The sequence below is a fragment of the Aplysia californica genome, unplaced genomic scaffold (genome assembly GCF_000002075.1).
Source record: "Aplysia californica isolate F4 #8 unplaced genomic scaffold, AplCal3.0 scaffold00129, whole genome shotgun sequence".
In the NCBI taxonomy this organism is placed as follows: domain Eukaryota; kingdom Metazoa; phylum Mollusca; class Gastropoda; order Aplysiida; family Aplysiidae; genus Aplysia; species Aplysia californica.
In genome coordinates, this window is record NW_004797399.1 from 1,423,393 (window position 1) to 1,445,154 (window position 21,762).

The 21,762-nt window shown below is 39.7% G+C and overlaps 1 protein-coding gene across 2 annotated transcripts in view; it reads right to left on the reverse strand.

The window, feature by feature from the left end:
* LOC101858775 (E3 ubiquitin-protein ligase TRAF7) overlaps nucleotides 1-21,440 on the reverse strand; it is a 90,662-nt gene extending 69,222 nt beyond the window's left edge. The window contains exons 1-17 of one of the 2 annotated variants that reach the window (XM_005096474.3): nucleotides 21,313-21,440; nucleotides 16,940-17,065; nucleotides 16,112-16,218; nucleotides 15,094-15,186; nucleotides 12,529-12,621; nucleotides 11,798-11,837; nucleotides 9,609-9,786; nucleotides 9,206-9,281; nucleotides 8,433-8,491; nucleotides 7,687-7,798; nucleotides 7,078-7,183; nucleotides 5,854-5,927; nucleotides 5,550-5,601; nucleotides 5,120-5,172; nucleotides 3,738-3,806; nucleotides 2,617-2,739; nucleotides 781-897 (exon numbers count right to left, since the gene is read on the reverse strand). In XM_005096474.3, coding sequence (XP_005096531.1) covers nucleotides 781-897; nucleotides 2,617-2,739; nucleotides 3,738-3,806; nucleotides 5,120-5,172; nucleotides 5,550-5,601; nucleotides 5,854-5,927; nucleotides 7,078-7,183; nucleotides 7,687-7,798; nucleotides 8,433-8,491; nucleotides 9,206-9,281; nucleotides 9,609-9,786; nucleotides 11,798-11,837; nucleotides 12,529-12,621; nucleotides 15,094-15,186; nucleotides 16,112-16,218; nucleotides 16,940-17,009 — 1,422 coding nt within the window. In that variant the 5' untranslated portion in view covers nucleotides 17,010-17,065; nucleotides 21,313-21,440. The remainder of the gene's footprint in view (nucleotides 1-780; nucleotides 898-2,616; nucleotides 2,740-3,737; nucleotides 3,807-5,119; nucleotides 5,173-5,549; nucleotides 5,602-5,853; nucleotides 5,928-7,077; nucleotides 7,184-7,686; nucleotides 7,799-8,432; nucleotides 8,492-9,205; nucleotides 9,282-9,608; nucleotides 9,787-11,797; nucleotides 11,838-12,528; nucleotides 12,622-15,093; nucleotides 15,187-16,111; nucleotides 16,219-16,939; nucleotides 17,066-21,312) is intronic. The other variant, XM_005096475.3, reaches the window with a different exon arrangement.
* Nucleotides 21,441-21,762: the final 322 nt, after the last annotated feature.

The following is a 21,762-nucleotide window of genomic DNA, read 5'->3' on the forward strand; positions in this document are numbered from 1 at the left end:
CTGTCTATTTTCTCTCTTTCTTTTAATCTGTCTCTCATTTTCAGTCTCTCTCTTCCAATCTAGGTCTCACTCTCTCTTTCTGTCTCTCTTTCAATCAGTCTTTTAATCTCTATCTCTCTTTCTTTCGGTCTATCTTGCTCTCTCCTACATTCTCTCTCAATCTCTTTGATTTTGTGTGTGTGTGTGTGTGAGTGTGTGTGTGTGTGCTCATGCGTGCATGTGTGCGTATGTGTGTGTGTGCGTGTGAGCGTGCATGTGTCTGTGTCTGCAGGCCTGTACCTGTGAGTGCGCATATGAGTGCGTATCTGCGTGTGCACTCGTGCAAGAGCGTGTATGTGTGCATATGTGTCGGTGTGCATATGTGTCGGTGTGCATGCATGCTGGCCACATGTGAATGTGGGTAACGGTGTGAACATGTGTATATACATGTATTCTCTCCTTGTGACCTTCTCAGAACATAAATGACTCTGCACTTCCCTTCAGGGACAAAGCTTGTTCACCCAACATGGGAACAACTTCGTTTTGTTTTAGTAAAGAGTTTTACAACACTTGTAACACAAATCGGTCATATAAGTACAGATGTTTAGAGGTATTACTAGAGAGAAGGAGGAGCCATTGGATGATAGATTTATTCAAAGGAAAGAAATTCAAAGAAAGAGAGGAAAGAAAGAGCAAACTACATCCTAGCAGCCGCCCTACCACCCACTGGAATAACTCCAACAATCAGAAACAGAAATCAACATCCTGACATCAAAGCAAGAGACAGATAACAAAACTCACCCGGATGACCTTCAGTGAGCCGCTGAACAGCATGTTCTTGGCAGCCACTAACGTGCACACAGGATTGTCATGGGCCTTGATCAGATGGGAGCTTTCATAAGTGTCCATATTCCAAACCTGAACGCAGACAACAAAAATGTCATAAACTGAAAATTGACACATTTTCCAGCTTATTTAAACACATTTGGCAATGTTAAAGGCGGGGTACATAACCTTAATCAATCTGTGAAGCAAAACAGAAATCAATAGAACTATACAACAGCTACATCTCAGAGGGAAACAATAGCAATCATGACCATACTCCTTTGTCTGCCGTGTGAAAAAAAGTTTATGAATAAAAGTTAATATTGAAAACGAAAAGCCATTTTTCTCTAGGAACAGATAAAAATAACAAGAAGCCTGAAAAGAAGTAAAAGTCAGATCATACCAGAAAGTGAACCTGCTCCTCACTTCTTGAACTAAAGTATAGTACAGAGAAATGAGTTGAGCTGAGTTGCAGCTTGCCTGCAGTCAAAGTGACAATGAGAAACTATATAGGTTTAACCACCCTTGTTATGCTGTAAGGATGTTTAACCCTCTGAGCCCTGATCTCCTGAAGCTATCACGACCCATCTGCCTGACCTCCAAAATGATTCAATCATTATATTTGATGAAACTGCTTTATTTTTCACCAAATTGCATGTTTACAACTTCCACATGCCACATCAACACAGATTTTCCGGCAAGATCTCAGCATAAGTAAATATAGCACAGCTGTTTGGATTGGCCAATAAACACTGACTATTATAACACCCCACAATGTGATGCGGTCTTGCTCATTGGGCTCAGGCAATTTTACTTACCACAGGTGGCCGGGACTTAAAAGGTTAAGAGGCTCCACCCTATCTCTCTCAATGTGGACAGTACTTACAATGATGTTACAGCCTTGGGTGGGGACAGTACTTACAATGATGTTACAGTCTTGGGTGGGGACAGTACTTACAATGATGTTACACTCTTGGGTGTCCACAGTGCTTACAATGATGTTACAGCCTTGGCTGGGGACAGTACTTACAACGATGTTGCAGTCTTGGGTGTGGACAGTACTTACAATGATGTTACACTCTTGGGAGGGGGACAGTACTTACAATGATTTTACAGTCTTGGGTGGGGACAGTACTTACAATAATGTTACAGTCTTGGGTGGGGGCAGTACTTACAATGATGTTACAGCCTTGGGTGTCCACAGTACTTACAATGATGTTACAGCCTTGGGTGTCCACAGTACTTACAATGATGTTACAGCCTTGGGTGTCAAAAGTACTTACAATGTCAGTCTTGGGTGGGGACAGTACTTACAATGATGTTACAGTCTTGGGTGTCCACAGTACTTACAACAATGTTACAGTCCTGGGTGGGGACAGTACTTAAAATGATGTTACAGTCTTGAATGTCGACAGGACTTACAATGACGTTACAGTCTTGGGTGGGGACAGCACTTACAATGATGTTAGACTTGGTAGGGGACAGTACTTACAATGATGTTACAGTCTTGGGTGGGGACAGTACTTACAATGATGTTACAGTCTTGGGTGTCCACAGTACTTACAACAATGTTACAGTCCTGGGTGGGGACAGTACTTAAAATGATGTTACAGTCTTGAATGTCGACAGTACTTACAATGACGTTACAGTCTTGGGTGGGGACAGCACTTACAATGATGTTAGACTTGGTAGGGGACAGTACTTACAATGATGTTACAGTCTTGGGTGGGGACAGTACTTACAACGATGTTACAATCTCCGGTGGGGACAGTACTTACAATGATGTTAGTCTTGGGTGGGGACAGTACTTACAATGATGTTACAGTCTTGAGATCCACTGAAGAGTTTGTTCCCCCAGGTACACAGGGCCAGCACAATGCCACTGTGACCCTCCATGGTCTTGACACACTTGTAGTTGGAGCTGGTGTCCCACACCTGTACAGGCAAACAAAGAGAAGATGAGATTTTATAGATTTCCACATGTTGCAGCTTTGTAAATACATACACTCACACATGCTCATCAAACTCTCTCTTCTCTCTCTCTCTCCCTCTCTCACACACACACACAACATACACACATGAAGGCTACAGAGGAAAAAAATGACAGACTCACATTTTCTACTATTTTGAGTGATACCCAACAGCAGCCTCATAACACTCTGAAATGACTAATTTGCTTTGAAAAAAATACACAGGAAAAAAAATGTATCTGACTTTTACATCTAAAATTCACAAACTTTAATATCGAATACCTAAAAAATACCTAAAATGCAGAAAGAATCCTTTTGATCTCAAACGACTCGTAGCTCAAAAGATAGAGCAATCAAATCTTTTTGAGAAAACAAAGGGATTTAAAGCAAAGGACTCCAAATGGAGGACAGAATCATAAAGCAGGGCTTTCAAAACTTCAAAATATCGATAGTAGAAATGTTGCCTTCCACAGAAAATGTTCAAGAGTTTGACACGCAGCTTTAAATAAACTTTGTTGGATTATTTTTTAAATGCATCCCAATCTGGCTTGGAAAAACAAGAATTTACTTGTGAGCAGTTTATTTGATAAGAAGTGAGTTAAAAACCATCTCTGATAACATGTAACTATGTAGGTACGCACCACACACACGCACACACCCACACTCACATGCACACACACAGCCACACACTATCTCTCACACACGTCTAAATATACACACTCACAGTGACACATTCTCGTACACAGACACATACATACACATTATCTCTCTCACACACACACATTAACACTTGTGCAAACATTGGTATGTTTACCTAAAGCGAATAATGAGAGGCAAACAGGTATATGCAAATTTAAACATACACAAACATCCATGGTAGCAGAATCTGTAATGTACTCAGAAATACTTGAGCAAAACAAAAACAAGAGAAAGTTCTTTAACTGATCTACTCAAAACACTTGCCTTAATGGTTTTGTCAGTAGAACCACTGAACAAGAAATCTCCACTTGCACAGAGGCACCAAACTGGCCCCTGAAACACAGCGAAAATTACAACTAATTTCTTTTGTTCCTGTTTGAGTAAAGAGAAGCACACTGACACAACAGCAGGCATTTACTGAAAGGAAAGAGTAAGACAGACTGACAGAAACAACAGAGGGAAACAAAAGAACAAGGGCCCAACAGTGGCCCACTCCAACAGCCCCCCTTCACAGCTGATTTGAGTTGAAAGTCCCCCCCCCCTCCCTTAGGTACAACAACAACAATAACAACAACATTTCACAAGGAACAGATTTGGACAACAGAAACACTGGAGAGAAATATCAATCAAACTGCCTTAAATATCACTTTCACCAGGACAGAGAGTAGCTGACAAATTATAGCATGTTCATGTCATAAAAGAAACAAAAATATCTAAAAACTGAGAATTAAATGAGGGACGCACATTTTTCAAGGCTTCTTTCCCAAATAAGACAAAAAGCAGGGGGACTGACAGTTAAATTCTAAATAGGACATTCCTTGACCCATCCACAATTTTTTAGCCAACTGATGAAACATTTGAACAAGGGTCTTGGGAGTAAACCAAGGAAATGCCCAACCAAACAGGAGTACGACATCGGTATAATTCTATGATAAAGACTCATAACATCAGACTTTAACATATTTTTTTATACATAACTCTCTATAGAGCAGATAGAATTTGCAGTGAAACAAGATCCTTTATCAATATTGTCCACTGTGATTCGTAGTAGCAGCTTTCCAAAAGACATAGACAATGGTGCTGGTTGCAAATCTTGCTAAAATAATAAATATAAAGTGATAGTAGATCTAACGTTTTAACAGAAGAAGAAAGAAGGGCAAACAAGAGATCGACTGAAACTGTATCTCAGACAAATCAAATGTTTAGGTGAAAAATTTCAAAAGGCCAATTGACAGTATAGAAAAATAAACAGAATCCTCTTACAAAGGATAAATAATTGCCAAAACATGCAGTTGTACAGATTTGGGGCAGAATTTCTTGGAGTGGTACTTAAAATCCATTGTACCTTTTGCAGTTGGTTGAGCAGAGTCTTTTATTGCTCATAAAATTATTCTCACAGACATATCATCTAATTGCCAAACGACAATTCTGATTTTTTAAATTTAAGTAAACCTTTTACGGCACTAGCAACACAATAAGGTCATACAAGTGCCGGAGATTAAAGGCGATGAAAGAGAGTAGCATGCACAAAATAAAAGGAGGAGAGATAAGGATGATAGACGTTTGATAGGAAAGAAGGAGCAAACACACCAGAGCACCTGCCAACCACCCATGACTAATCTACATAACAAACATCTGAACCTTACCAAGTGGCCAACAAATGTTCCTTTGCACTTGAATATGGAGATAGGATCATAAGCTGAAATATAAAACAACACTTCCTTGACTACAGCATGCAAAATCTTTCATTCGGAAGGAAATAAATAGAAATATCGAGCAGCCTTGTTTGTGGGTTCTATTTTGTTTACTTGCCATTACTCATACAAAAGAGAGCACCCAAGTCATTCTGAAAGAAGCACTCTACTAAATGGGTGTAGTTAGAAGGAAGGGCTTTCAAAACTTCAAAATATTGCACCCAAAATCAACTTAATATATATGAAAAGATCACACATCCAAAAATTTTTTTAATGTCTATTTTATCATAATCATAAGCACAACAACTGCCATTATAAAAAATTAAGGTATCTAACCGTACAAGGTCATGAGGATAAACTGATCTTTGAGCCCAGAACTCACCTCCAGCTGTAGCTCCAAGGTTGATTCTGTTATTGATTTGTCCGATTTCTTCCTGTAAACATTCGCAATAAGAAAGCACTTAGTCAACCAGACAGTTTCGAATTTGAGTAAAGAGAGGCACAACCACATGATACTGATCAATTAGAACAAGAAAACAGTGAGACTAACAGAAATTAACAACCGAGGATAAAAGCAAACACATTATATCCGGAAGCTTTATTGAAAAATTTGTACGTTTAAAAAAACCTAATCATCAGGAAAGGGAAACGTTCTCTGAATGGCTCTGGGAAAAAATTTCACTTACTGTCATGGCTGAGATATCTCTTTGATTGTCAATGATTTCCTCCATGATTTTGTTCTGGTTATGCTCGACCACACCTGAAGAAAAGAAATCAGTGGAGAAACACAAATCAGTCCAGCATTTTTCACATACACATACTATTTAACTACTTTAGAAAAACACCAGTCTGGTCATTCTCAACTAGAACAACTCAGCACATCCGAATTAACACTTTCCTATTACACTGTGCTTAAAACTTTAAACCTTCCAGCCCTGGTACCTAGAGTATAAATGTACCCCTTGCACCTCTTGAGGAAAAACTAAAAATCATCTAATACGTGGCTCAGTGTAATTAAACATACACCAAACAATGCTATTGGCAGAATTACGTTATGAAAACATTAACCTTTTCCTGACCAAAGCGTTCGAACAGTCGAACAGCTAAAAAAAGGATGCAGAGAGAGGCACTTGGGAATTGACTCACTTCTTCAGAAAGCAACAGCAAAGAGCTTCATTGCTACACCACAGTTGCCGGTAAAGACCGGCATGTGGGAAACTCATTATCCACCTGAACTGGGGGCTGTGTAAAATCAAAAGCCAGTGCACACAGGATAGTTCTGCCGTAAGTTGACAAAACTTAATTTTTTATTCACACCATTCCAATAAAAAGAGGTTTTCGTCAGCACAACTATTGAAAATAGAGTTATTCCGAAATTTGATTTCAAATTCATTCGAAAACTAGTCAGTTTCACTTTGACTTTTTCACACAAGTAGGGTAACTGATCAGGCTTTCGATTTAGCAAATAAAATTTTTGGCGCCAAAATGAAAAAAAAAGGTGTCTTGTCAGCTTATGGCTGAGTTGTCAGTTTGGATTTCCGCCGAAAACCAGTCAGAGTTAGAGAAAAGAGAATCACATCAACTCAGTAATGGCCATTTAGTGCTTGGCAAAAGCAAGAATGACAGAAATGAAAGAAGGAAAGAAAAGAAGTTGGACTCACCGGAGACACCCTTTAGTTTTCAGTGGTAATAAGAGTTTTTGTGGAACTTGTGTCAAAGATGAGAAGTGTTACTAAAGAGTAACAAATAAAGAAAAGAAGGAGGAAAGACAATAATGACAGATGTTTGATAGGAAGGAGCAAACCACATAAGAGACCCACTGAAGTGACCATTATCTAACCGTAGAGGTTCTCTCTAATCACTTGCTTTGGCCAAATTAGAATAGTGAGACACAAACACAAACCACATACCCAACTTCATGTCCACAGACTTCTCCATATTCTCTAGCCTCTCTGAGAGACGACCCAGCATGGACCGCAGAAATTCAATTTCCTGAACTTTCTGGTTCATGTGCATCTGAAAAATGAACAAGTAAATATTTTATTGTACAGTTGGTACTCAGTAGGACTCACCAGTGACATCCTATAGTAAAGTATAGCCCCCCCCCCCCCCCCCCCCCCCAAAAAAAAAAAAAAAAAAACTGCCTGACCTAGTGCACAACATCAAGGGGTAACAGTCATGCCTCGCTATTTCATTGGAAAATTGGAATAATAGGAAGCACTGAAGTTGTATGAGCCTTCATTCTCAAACACAGAACTATAGAAAAGTACATTAACACAGTCCCTTCCACAAGTATCCTGAGCCAGACAAAAAAAGAGTCTTTGGTGGTGGTGGGGGGGGGGGGGGGGGGACGACTGGGAGCAAGCAAAATAGACGAACTGAAAAATCAAAAAGACAGTAAAGAAGTACAACCTAGCAGTGGTGGTCTCTAACCATCTGCAAAGAAAAGGGTAGAATTAAAACAAGCAGCACACAGAAAAAGAAGTCAACAGTTCCCAACAAAACACCAATAGTCTTACCTGCATGTCATTTATCCGTTCGTCAGTGCGCTGCAAGAAATCTTTCATGGACTCGAACTTGCAGACCTTCAGGTGATCCTCCAATTCCTCCTGTGTCCCCATGAAGTCGCAGCTGGCAAAATAGACAAGAGACTCACATAAATAAATACCAAGCTCTGTTTTCCCTTAACTTTTTAAAAATGGGGTTAATATTTTACACTGCTATCCACACAACTTATTTAGATGATTTTACAGCAGAGGTTTTTGCTCCATCCACATATACAATTAGAGCCATTTAAGACTGACGAAACAAAGGAAAACAAAAAAAGGGATGAAACAAGTTAAAAGTTTGTTTATGTTTATGTATAGACACAACTGCACTTGAAAGGTTCACGTTACAATCACATTAAGCCTGCCAGCATCTTGCTTGTATGTTTTGTTTGTTTTAGTAAAGGTTTCACAGCGCTCGCAACTGCATAAGGTCATATGGGCACCAGAAGATTAGAGGTGTTACAAGAGAGAAACAAACATAAAAAAAGAAGGAGGGGAGATAAGGACGATAGATGTTTCATAGGAAAGAAGAAGCAAACCACACCAGAGCACCCATCAACCACCGACGCTTGTATGTTTCAGTAAAGAGAAGCACATCCACACAATAACATTCATTTCGGGCAAGGAAAAAACATGACGGAGAGACAAGATCACCAAACGAAAAGAAAAGAAGTAGGACCAACCAGTGGCACACATCCTCAGACCACCCCACCTACCTGTATCTCTGATGAGGACAATTGACATTGTTGCAAGATCTCAAGTGATCCTCCAAGTCCTGCAAATGAAAACGCAGAAAATTTTTTCTCAAGTAAATCAACAGATATTACATTTTGAAAACGAAATAAAAAATGCCAAACTTTTACCACCACTACAGCATTATGTTTGAATCAACAAGTCGGTATCTCAGCCAGAGGTAGTTCTGCCGCTGGTGTATATAAATCAAGACAAAGGGGGACATGGAAGTCAACTTTTTTTCTTTTTTTTTTGAGTCACACCCAGTGGGAGCTTCATGATGCTACAGTTTCATATAATATTACATTATAAAAGGAGAAAAATGGCATGGTCTATGTAAAAATGTAGGGAGGAAAGTCTGCATCTTTCAGAAAAAATGAGGTTCCATACTTTCAAATAAAGATTTCTAAAAATCAAAAAAAATGTCATGACTGCTTTTTCTCACTAGCCTTCGTCTGTTTCCCATCTCCAAAGAGCACAAGTTATTGAAATCGTTTCTGCTGCAAGTAAAATGAGCCACTCCATTCAATATTGTTTGGCACAGTAAGTAAAACTTTTTACATCACAGTGCTGAGATGTAAACACAAAGAACTCAATCAAAAGAGCGGCAATAGAAATATATCCCTCCATATTACTATAATGGGACAAACAAGACAGTGAACATTTCACCTAAGACAAGTGCTAACATTTGGAGAAATTACTCACGACAAGAGCTAATATTTAGAAAAACAGACTTAAGATAAGAAGTATGACTTACTTTCTTAAGTAACAAGGGGCAACCAGCATTATTGGGGCATTCTACTGGCATGTAGTCGCAGTCCAACTCGTGGTCTCTGGAAGAAGAGAAAATTACAATCAGATTCTGAATACAGTAAAACGACACAAGATAGGTGTGTTTGTTTGGGTAAAGAGAAGCAAATCAACACGATTAAAGTCATTTAGCACTTGCATAAAGCAAGGGAAAAAAAAGGTTAAAAAAGAGAGAGATAGAAAAAAAGGACCAGCCAGCTGAGCTCTCTCAGATATATATATATATATACACGTATATATATTGCCAGTGTCTGTAACCCTGTATCCCCAAAATTGGGTGACTCTCTGTTCAAAATGGACTTGACATCTTATAACATTCTGCTAGAAACCAATAATTCCAACACACATACTTGCGAGTGTGAAGCTTGACTGTCACTGGACATCTTGTCGTGTCCACTATGTACGTGTGAGAAGCTTCGTCGTAGGAGCAGCCGTACTTGCAGTGAATCATCAGTTCTCCTATCTGCTCAGACACAGCAATGTTGGCCACCATCACCACCAGCTTCTGGTCATCCACCGGACACGTTCCTGTCGTGAATCAAGTGAGGGGATGGAGAAAAGAAATAATCAAGGGGATAGTACGAATGAAATAAACTGAAGTCAAGACACGAGTCAGGGGATGGGGAACAAATATTCTAATCAGGCACGAGTGAATGAAACAAACTGAAGTCATGACGCAATTGGGGGGAAATAGAATAAAAAACTAATCGAGACTAAAGTATGAATGAAATAAACAGAGGTCATGGCTCAATTGAGGGGATAAGAAAAGAAACTAATCAAGGAGTGTGTGAAAGAAATAAACAGAATTCATGATGCATTTTGGGGATGGAGAAAAAAACAACTAATCAAGAATAGAGTCTGCATGAAATAAACTGAAGCACAGCAACATGATAATGGTCATTTAGTACAAAGGAAAGACAATATAGACAGACAGAAACAATAAGGGGAAAGAAAAGAAGAAGGTTCTACCAGTAGCACCCTCTATTTTATTATTTATTATTTAGAAGAGGTTTTACGGCACTCGCAACTGCATAAGGTCATATGAGCGCCAAGGGGAGGATGTCAACAGAGAAGTCATTACATGTAATCAGGCTTACTCTGCTCACCTCTCTAGTTTCAACAGCGCGAAGTCTGTTTCAACTTTCAAGGCACCCCGGAAATAGCGGGTCACAAGAGTGTGACAAACATACAAAAGAAGTAGAGGAAAAATGACAATAGTAAGGACTAGGGAAGAAAAAGCAGCAGTTCCCTGTTGTAGATCAGGCACAGTTATGAGTGTGATATTGATGAATCAGCCCATTTACAATTCTACTAAGCATGAAAGAGAAATGTCCCCCTTTTGGGAATGGCCTAAAGACATTTCAGTCAGTGGCAACGCCCCCTGCGGGCAGTGGCACCCTCTGACCATCCGCAATTGATCAACAATCATAAAATCAACAAGGTACAAACTATTGGGAAGAAGTTGAGTGCCAAGCCCCTTTGTTGGATGTGATAGTTTACGTATGAGGGAGGTGGTAGGTTACGTACGAGGGAGGTGATATGTTATGTATGAGAGAGAAGACATTTGAGAGAGGAGATAGGTTATGTATGAGGGAGGAAAAAGGTTACGTATAAGAGAGGAGATAAGTTACGTATAAGGCAGGTGATAGCTTACCTATGAGGAAGGTGATAGGTTGCATAAGTGTTTGCACAGGTATGGTAGGGATAATTTTTTTTGTTGAGTTGTAATTTTTGTGCGAGTCAATATAAAACAGCCAGCAGAGTCTTTGGTGAAACAGGTGACCGAGGACGACATGAGGAAGTGAAGGTACAAGACCCACAGTTGCAGAAAAATGTTGATTAAAGGCACTAAAGCTGCGGAAGTCATCAAACTTTGGCAGCCATTTTCTCGATAAATTCTCAACAGTCTCTTGAGAAAACAATTTTAGTGCAATAAAGTTGACGAACAAACCACAAAAAGGCAGTACCACCCAGCCAGCCACATCCTTGACCATATTTAAAGGATTAGAGCAAAACTCATCGCCACAATTGTGCCGATCTTAAAGTAAAGGGGAGAAAAATCGAAATGACCAATAAAAACAGACATTGTCAAGCATTTTCGTAGCATATTTATGAAAATGGGGAAAATCTGGATATTAAGCTAGATTAATAAAGAAACATTTTATTAAGTGAGAAGTACATCTGGTTATAAGTGTACAACACAAAATATTTTAGGCGAGCTGCAGTTGAACTTGGACTAATGGTCACCATCCAAGACAATCAGCGGTACAAACCAACGCTTCCCCCTTTCCCCTTGCATTTTTCTCTAGATAGAAACACTGTTCAAGACATCCACAGTCTAAGAAAACCATTTTTCTCCTCAACAATGAGTGGCAGTCCTGGACAATTCCGACTATTTTGAAATTGCAATACATTATCAAGAATTCCAAAATCCAAATCAAAAACACCTTTATAGCCACAACAACACAATTAGATGCTAGATATCTTCACATAGGAAATCACAGCAACTGAAGACAGCGATGTCCCCATTTTCACTCACCATCAACTCGATTTTGTACACATGGTCTGCAGTAGGTGTGCTGAAAACAGAAAAAGACAGCATAAGGTCAAAGTGCATGATTTTTTACATTTAAATGAGAATCAATTCATTTTCTCTCTGGAAATATTTTTTCAAATGAGTAGTCGTAATCCTACTGAACAGCAATGACCATACAAATGCTCCTGTCAATACAACAGACAAAGATAGCTGTCCTTCTCTCCCTCTTCCCCACTTCTCTGATCCTGCAACCATCTGAATTCAAGCCCTTCAACCAAACATCACTTACTCTAAATATGCTAGATCTAATCATTTCAGAACATTTTTCTTTGTAACCTTGAACAATCTTTTAAAAAGCCATGGCGGAATTTCTTTAAAGAAACTTAACAAACAGTGAGTTAATAGAAAGCCTTAATAAAATCTATAGACAGGATATCAAACATCCTCAACAAACCAAATGTCCCACCGACATCTAATAATGTTACAAATATCACAATGGCTCTCAGATGATCATAAAGTTTTACTTTATATCAGATATCTGATTCATTAATTTTCACATGAAGATTTAGGACTAGAGTAGACCCTGGGACACTTTTAACACTGTTTGTATGTTTAAATTTATGTTAGAGATGTCTCCTCGACACCACAAACACAAAAAAAATCTTACTGGTACACTACTTATAATCCAGATCTTTGTGCAGCTAGTTTAAAGTTTTAATGATTTAATGACTCACCCCACATGCAACAATCACCGGGTCTCTAAAAACTTGATCACATATTCGACAAAAAAGTTTTTTGTTTGGGGGTTCCACAAACACCAAGACTTCCTGAAAAAAACAAAACACAAACGACTTATCAGAAAAATGTTTCACGCATACCTACTACACACAAAAAGATCAATAACATCGTTGTCTTTTCTAATATGCCTGAGGCAAATCTGGTTATTTTTCAGGAGAAATTAAAAACCAGTTTTCTAGAGAACACCGCAGGAGGAAACACTTGCAGATTCGTCAAACAAGTCTACAACTGATCCTTTTTAAAAAAACAAAGAGCTGTTGATCACAAAACTGGAACCATTCAGAATCAGCCGGCCATTCATAAGTACTAACTAACTACCATCCAACAATTTTGACTGTACTTGCACTCTTCATTCATTTGGGATTGTTTTGACGTACGGTAGGGCTGGAGTCTGCTCGATTAATCGAAGGCTTGCGAGCAAACGGACGGCTCGTGCCAGAGGCTTGCGAGCGGGCTTGAGTCTTGCCCGCTACCGGAGTTGCTACTCGTGGACGGCGGACGGGCTTACTGATTTGTGTCGTGACGTCACAAACTCTTGTTTACTGAGCGCGCGATACTTCTGCCCGCGTGCCGCACGTTGACAAGCCCTAAAAAAACCCTCACACTTCCAGCGATGGCTCTGTTTGGTGAAGGGAGGGGGTGGTATGGCTGGGAAAGCGAGAGGTGTTCGCCACCCCGACCTTTCCTTAGAACCCACCCCTCCCCTTACGCCTCCTAGTTTGACAGGGTTTTATTTGTCTTGGGTTTTTTTTGGTTTTTTTGTTCAGTTTTTTGTTGATTAAAAAATAATAATTTTGGTGGGGGGAAGGATTATGTTTTGCTTTATTGATTTTCTGGGCGTAATTCGACATCATAATTAATATTTGTATGATAGAACAAGCACAATACATACATAATATCAGTTACAGTGCAGCAAGATGTTTTTTTTTAAGTTATAGGCCTACAATGTAATTAACAATGTGATATAATTTACCTTAACAATGGTCTTCTGATAGGGAAGCAGTCAAATCAAAAGTTGTTTACATTGTTCAGAAACCAAATCACGATTGTCATCCCCTCTCCAATGCATTCTCTTCAACTTCCTCTTCAACTTCAACTTGTTCTAAGTGTCGGGGTGGGAGTGGAAGTGTAGTTTAGGTGAGTGATTAAGTTACAAGCCACGGGATGCTAATAATACTGATTTATTTTGTCAGTTAAAAATTGTTTGTAAGTGTTTCACACCTTTATTCTGCGTCCTAAATAGTTTAGCATACCGCGACCCCAGTGCTTTTGTGTCGTATCTCCATTTTTAATACCAGTGAAAACAGCTCATAACAAAATGTGAGCCTATGAAGATGTCACATTTTCACTGTTAAAGCACCGAGGTCGCGAACGGTCTGCACTAGGCTATTACAGCCCTCTTCGCCTTGCACCAAAACCAGCGCTGCCTCTCGCTTCCTCCACGTCCAGAGTTCAGAGTTCACGCCGCGAGCGGGGTGGATTACCGGTAGATCTTGCGTCTCGGTGCAGACGAGCGGTGTTTGCCTGACGAGCAGTGTTGCACTGACGAGCGGTGTTGTCTTGCCAGGGCGGTAGTTGGACTCAAAGCAGATTTATTGGCACGAGACAAAGCCCTTAGCACAAAGCAATACGAGACGCAAAGCAGGTCTTGGGACCAAGTGCTTTGCTGCGATTTGAGTCTTGTCTGCCGTCCGCTGCTCGTATGCCTTCAAATAATCGAACAGACTAGTTTGTGGCGCAGTGACACTGTGCGCGGGGTCTCTCTCTCTCCCCCCCCCCCCCTCCTCTCTTTCTGACATTACGGGTTTCGCGGATTGCTAGCAGGGAGGGGAAGGAAGAGGGGGTCAGACACGAGTGGCTTCGCGGATTGCAATTTGGTGTGTGTACTTGAAGCTTAGGCTAGACTCAACGTATCATGCTGGTGATTTGATTTGATGATTTGACCTAGTGATTTGAGGCTTGTGACTTGAACTAGGGTCTTGCGAGCGCGAGCGTGTTTGCTACCGGGGTACAGCCCTAACGTATGGTAAAAGTATCCAGCTAGCTTTAGGTGTTTTTGTTTAATCACTGTTCTCCTAACACTGTCCTGTGTGAGTGCAGTGCAAGTAAAGTAATTTGCCACTGGAGGGACATAGAAGTAAAAAAGAACTGACTGCTCTAAGGGTTAATACATTTAATGACAGTAATAGGTAATGAATTAATGGTTATATGAAGCAGTAAGACGGCCCTATAACTCATTTTTACATCTCCATAGAGAGTCCACAGTGCAAATCATAATATAGTTTTTGTATAAATACAGGTCTGTATTGGACATATGAAGTTATATTTGAAAGGATTACCGTGCATCATAGTAATTCCTGACAAGAGTGTGTGAAAAGCCTTACTTAAAGAGATACAACTTTCTTTTATTCAAGTAAATGCTCCCTAGATACACATAAGACCTACCAGTCATACCCTTCTATCATCCAAACAGATATGATAACAGTTCTATTGGTACTCACTTCTTCTTCCCCAACGAGAGAATGACTTGATAAATTGGAACTTGCTCTCTTGGGAGAGGAGTTTGGCACCATCAGTGAAGCACCTCCACTATTCTGAAAAATACCAGAACAAAACATTGTCTTACCCCTCTTCTCTTAGCTGTCGAGTTGTTCACAGTGAGTCTGTGCAACAGTGTGCACATCTCTGAGGTACAGAATTGGGAAAGATGGTAAATGTTTTACACCCCTATCGAGCTACACTACAACAATTACACATTTGTATAGCACAAATTCCCATTCAACAGCAAGCTCTCTGTGTTTTTTTGATTAACAGAAAAATCTTAGCATTTTACAATCTACAAAGTAAAGTAGTCAAGTAAAGTAAGAGACAGCTGCTTCAACCCTGCGAGTCAAGACCAACCATGGCTGAGTGGGGTACAGCAACTCTGCAGGCAAACAGAGATTTTCAATTTTTAAAATCCTCTACACTCAGGATACAAATTTTAGTTTTAGTCTTCTGCATGCAACAGCAAAGAGACTACCCACTACACCATAGATACCACGAGTACAGATTTTGACAGGAGTAATAGTGAAGAAAGCCAACATGGCAGACCCCAATAATCACCCGTTTTTCTCAACTATTGAAAAACTTATAACAGTGTAGGCTAGAAAAGACAAAAACCTTCCTCAAGGACAATTTAGCAACACAGGCAAATACTCTGGTACATCTAATAATACCTAACAGAAAAAAGATAAAATATAATAACTACTATAACAGGACAAGAATATGCAGACTGCCCAATAAGTACAGAAAAATGATTTAAGTAAAATATATCTGCTTCTGAACTGTATACACTTTACAAAATTTCTAGTTAGACATTCTGTAATTTTCAAGGGACAAAAGTAACAAAATTCTCCTTCTTCTGCTTACTTTACTTTTTCTTGTCCACTTAACAACCTGCTTTGCCTTATTAAAATACCATTTTAACCTAATTATTTACACCTAATATATATACTAAACTTTTACAAGATGTACTACCCATGAATTCTCTGTTGGTCCAAACTTTGGAGATGCATTAGCTGACATAATTCCCGATGATCTCATTTCTGTTGGCCTCGAGTCAAATACATTGTCACTATCATCCGCTGTGAAAAGAGGGATAACATGGTAATTTTTTTTCACAACAAACCAATAAAAAATATGACTTTTCCTTTTAATTCATTGCCAAAATTAATGTTAAAACAAAGCAGCAGTCAGTGTAACAATAACTCAAGTGATCAAGAACAGAACCTTATATTACTTTTCATCCACGTCTTTCACATTTCATAACTAAATGACCTGTCTTCTCCACAAGCCAATGGGTATTCTGTCGTTAAAGCAATCTATAATTTGATTATGCAATAAAATGCAGGTAAAAGCAAAAAATAATGTGTCGTTACAGTAAGCCAAAATATAATGATTTTACATCTTTAGAGGGATTTTAATGTGGGCTAAGAAGCAGGGCCATATTCTCGGTAGGTTCTTGTGTAAACTAAATGCATGCATGCATTAACAGCAAGCTTTTGTGAGATATTAGAGGGCGTCACTAGTTTTGTAAACTCTGGAATATTCAACTGTTGCAGTGAGAATTCAATCTCAAACCTCTTTCCAGGTACTCAAACCCATAACTTTTGGTATGTATGGCCTAAAATGTCAGAGCATCTCCGGTACACAAAAGTTAAAGAAGAAGAATATATGCTTCTGATCAATGTGTTAAAAACAGAAAAAAGTGGCGCACAAAAAATTTTTGACAGCATGTAACCATATAAAGGAAGTAAAAATAATTTCTGGGACTTACAACGTTTAATATTAACTTTTTTTTATTACCATATCTCAAATCTGGAACCACAGGTGGGCTCTGCACAAAGTCGCCATTTTCAAATCGTGGGTTGTCCATGTTAAACTTGTATCAAACAATCACATTAGCTGAATTGTGTCAAACAACCATGTCACCTGAAGAAAATGTGATAATTCAAAAGCAAAGTATTTAAGCCCCCATATCAACACATATCATGATGACCAAAGCCATTTCCTCTTCTTGTAAGACATAAAGTAGATTTTACCCCACTGATGACCCATAATGTTGTGCATTAGACCAAAGAGGTCAGGGCTGGGGGGGGGGGGGGGGCTAAAAACTGTAAATAGTAAGCCTTGGAACAATCACTACAGTTATTAACTGATTACTGCCATTTTTCATTTTTAAGACACAATAACAAAGTAAAATCTTTCTGTGGAAAAAGAAACCAACAACAGCTGAAAATGTAAAAAAAAACGTTTTTAGATCCCTCTTGTGTGTATTAGAGTTAAACCATTCTGACAAACAAAAATGATTATATAACATTATATTAGTTATATCCCTTTTTTAAAAAGTTACACGCCTTTCTGTATTTTTCTTAAAGGTGTAGAAACAAGATTCTCAGCTCATGGAAAGACTCAGCTACCTTGCAATTCTGGAGGTGTAATCATTCATAATATTAGTTTAGTTTTAGTAGAGGTTTTACGGCGCTCGCAACTGCAGAAGGTCATATGAGCGCCAGAAGATTAGAGGTGTTACAAGAGAGTAACAAATATAAAAAAGAAGAAGGGGAGATAAGGATGATAGATGTTTCATAGGAAAGAAGAAGCAAACCACACCAGAGCACCCGCCAACCACCCACATTCATAAAATTATACCATGTCCTCTCCTTTTCAACCCTAGAACTTGAAGAGCCCAACAGAAGCACAAGAAACCATTCCTAGAGGAGCAAACACTATGTGGGCACTGCTTTCTTGATTTTTAACACACATGAAAGGAAACAACAGTTTGTGGACTGGCATTGTGCATGTCTTTCAAGAAAAAATTGTGATTATTTGAAACTTATTTTGTTTTGCTTTTATTAGGCTAAAAGGTAAGGATCGCACTTTAGGCTACATATTGAAGTCAGGCTTACAGAGAACATGAAAGAATCAGGGTAGGCCTACAGCCTAAAAAGAAAAATGATTTTAAAAAACATTTAATACTCAAACATTGACTGTTGACATTGCTGGCCCAGTGCGTTACTCCAGCAATGGGCAACAAGTGCTCTTTTCAGCAGTCTTCCCATTCTGTATGTTTAAATATATTTCTGGAAAAAGGTAAGGGGTAGGGATCTATAGGGTCTATGTAAAGTTATACTTTTACCCTATTCCCTGCTCCATTATGCCTACAATTAACTTACTGAATTCAGAGAATGTCAGTAAAATATGCAGACCTGGAAGAGAGTGCCAATTTTTCAATCCAACATTTTCTTACACTTGTAAGCCATTTTTCTCCACTTTCCATTTTATTCAGACTCAGATTAGGAGAATTCAGGTATATGATTCGGATTTGACCACCACATCTCAAGACAATTGTTGTTTTTGTGAAGAGTTCTATAGTTCTATTGTGATAAATTCACATTTGTAATATTGCACTCTCAATTTAGCAGATTCTGCCCCCCCCCCCCCCCCAAATAGGCTAAGGGGGAGGGGGGTTCCTGGATGCATGACCCCAGTATTTTGGAAAGTCCTGGGAGTTTTGATGGTTAAATGGGAAATGTGGTCATCGAATCTTATCTTATTACCCTCATTCTCCAAATCTGAATAAAACATAATGATGCTTTGATTTCTAACTTCCAGCACACTGTTGCTCTTTTTTTACCCCTTCCGATCAAATCTGGATAATCCAGTCTTGGCCCCAACGATAACTATTGAGTGTGGGTTTTGGGTACTCCGACGATTACCTCTGGTTCCCAATGATTACTTTCACTGCGCATGCAGACATGATGATTGATGCATGGCAAGCGAGAGAAAATATTAAACCTTACTATTGCAAAACATCAAGTTATGGTTAAAATATGGGGGGGGATGCAACCCTGAAACCCCCCATAGGCCCATATATTTTTACAGGTCAAGGGGGCGTGCACCCCTAGAGAAATATTAAACTCATTTTGTACTGACTGAAAAATAGCAGTGCATCTTCTTTGGCTCTCTTTCGGATTAAAACCCCCATTGATACCGAGTATTAATAAAGTCAGTGTATTGACATGCCAGTACTCTTGGGGCCAAAAACGGAGAACGCCATCAAATCCAGAACACTGTACTTGTACGGTAGGCCTAGTCACCTACATTTTTAATTTTAATCTCAATTCAGTTTCCCTAGAATTCAGTACTAAACCTTGTGACACATACATACGGGATAATCTGGTTTTGGCCCAACGATAACTTTGGAGTGTGGGTTTTGGCTCCACCGATGATTACTTCTTGTTTTAATAATAATAATAATAATAGATAGCATTTGTATAGTGCAAATCCCCGCTCAACAGCAGGCTCTATGCGCTTTACACTATATTATTACCCCAGCAGACCATAGAACACTCCGAAACATTCTCTATGCGCTTTACACTATATTATTACCCCAGCAGACCATAGAACACTCCGAAACATTCTCAGCTTCCCGGGAAGCATACAGTGCAAGCAGCTGATTAAGCGCTCAAACACTAACAAACTGACAAGATCTTTCGCTGTCTATAGCCGGGTACCCATTCCCACCTGGGTGAAGTGAGGAAAATTCGTGTAAAGTGCCTTTCCCAAGGACACAACGTCGGGCCCCTGACGGGATTCGAACCCACGACCTTACGGTTGCGAGTCCGAGAGCCTAACCACTAGGCCACCGACGCCACTAAACAATTACTTTTCGACACGCGTGCCGATATGATGTTTGGCGCTCGGCGAGCAAGAGATATCAGACCTAAATCTACATTCGAACCCGCCATGATGGCCACCAGTATAATACGGCCACCTGTACAAACGGCCACTTTCTATTTCCCCCTTGCCTTTAACTGTCATCTGTCCAATGCGGCCGCCTTATTGAGGCTTATTTTATCAACCTACAGCCAAATTTACGTGCCTTAAAGACGGCCAGGTTTGGTCTTGCATTGCTTGATGCTTTGCCATAAATTTTAAATAGAGGCCCCTGACGCTGAGGACTGGCCATCGTAATCCATTCATTTGTCATTATTGTTAGTCCCTCCAATGAATGTTTACCCAACTTGACCAATGGGTAACCCAATAACTTTTCAACTGCTGTTGAGGGAAGCGTATGATCCGTCATAACCTTTAGGAAGAGGCTAGCCGTACTATGACGGCTAGACTGGCAGTCTAGCCGTACTTATTCTAAATATGATGGCTAGACTGACCATTTAAAAAAAATAGGCCTACTGAATTGTAAATATAAATTTTTAGTGTGCAGTACCTAAAGTATTTGTATTTGAGACGAAACCAGGTGCCTTATTGACAGAGCATATGAATTTTAAACCTCCTGTTTTCTAATGTTAATAGGGCCTAAGATAAGTACGGCTAGACTGGCAGTCCAGCCGTACTTAAGTACGGGTAGACAGCTAGGCTAGCCATACTTAAGGACAGCTAGACTGGCAGTCTAGCCGTACTTATCTTAGGCCCTATTAACATTAGAAAACAGACAAAAGGTGCCTTACTGACTTGCATGTATTTGAACCAGAATGATTACTAGATCTAGATCTAATGAGACCTTTGTACTTAACAGGCTTGAGTCGATAGGGCCAAACCTAGATCTAAGTACGGCTAGACTGCCAGTCACTGGTCCCTGTTTTGGGTACCTAATTTGCAACAAAGTAAAGTAACAATGGACGTTCACGTGAACTTGCAACAGAAGCGTCGCTCGTTCTCCATTGTAATGTGGTGGCCATCCAGAGTTTTGTTTTACAATGACACTCGGTCATCATCATCTTACATACTTGCACAAAATCAGCAATGCAAAAACGAAGCAAGCCAAAAAGAACTAAACAACAACCCCTTTTTTTTCAAAAGAAAAGAGCACCCTTTAGAATAAGAGCCTTACGGCAGTAGCCTCTAAAGCAGGCTAAGATCAGCCCCGGTTTGGACCTCAGAAGGGATGGTTTCTTTCTTCATTTTGATCAGTCCAGCCTATGACAGCCACCTGTGTTATACGGCCACTTTTCTTCTTGACAATGGGCCATGGGTGGCCGCTTTGTAAGTCAGAAGAATTTAAAAGACTACTCCACCTCCGTTTTTCATTCCAATGATGTTATGACATGACAAGGTGTCACAAGGCAAGGGCCTGTTCGATAAAAAGTAAAGGGGCCGGCAGATTTCAACACTTTAACGCACAATAACGAATTCTGATTGAATCATACTCAGCTTACCCAACTACACAGATTTAAATGGCCTGTGGGCAGTGACCAGAGCTTTATGCAAAACGACTATATAAAAGTCACCAAGGCTATGTTTGGAAACTTGTGAAGAGTGAAGAAGAGGGAAGTACGAGAACAGTGCAAGGAAAGAGATTTTCTGTGAAATGAAACCAACTTTCCTTGCCGCAAAACGTACAAACAGTACTTCGTAGATATCTATTTCATAATATTGTTATTGATACCACCGTTTGACCGCTGTATCAAACTTTTTTTGAAGAACCCCCTTTGAATCGAAGGTTACGCACACGTATAATAATTACCTTAATTATGTATTCTCTCTCTCTCTCTCTCTCTCTCTCTCTCTCTCTCTCTCTCTCTCTCTCTCTCCCCCCCTCCTCCCCTTCTCTCTCTCTCTCTCTCTCTCTCTCTCTCTCTCTCTCTCTCTCTCTCTCTCTCTCTCTC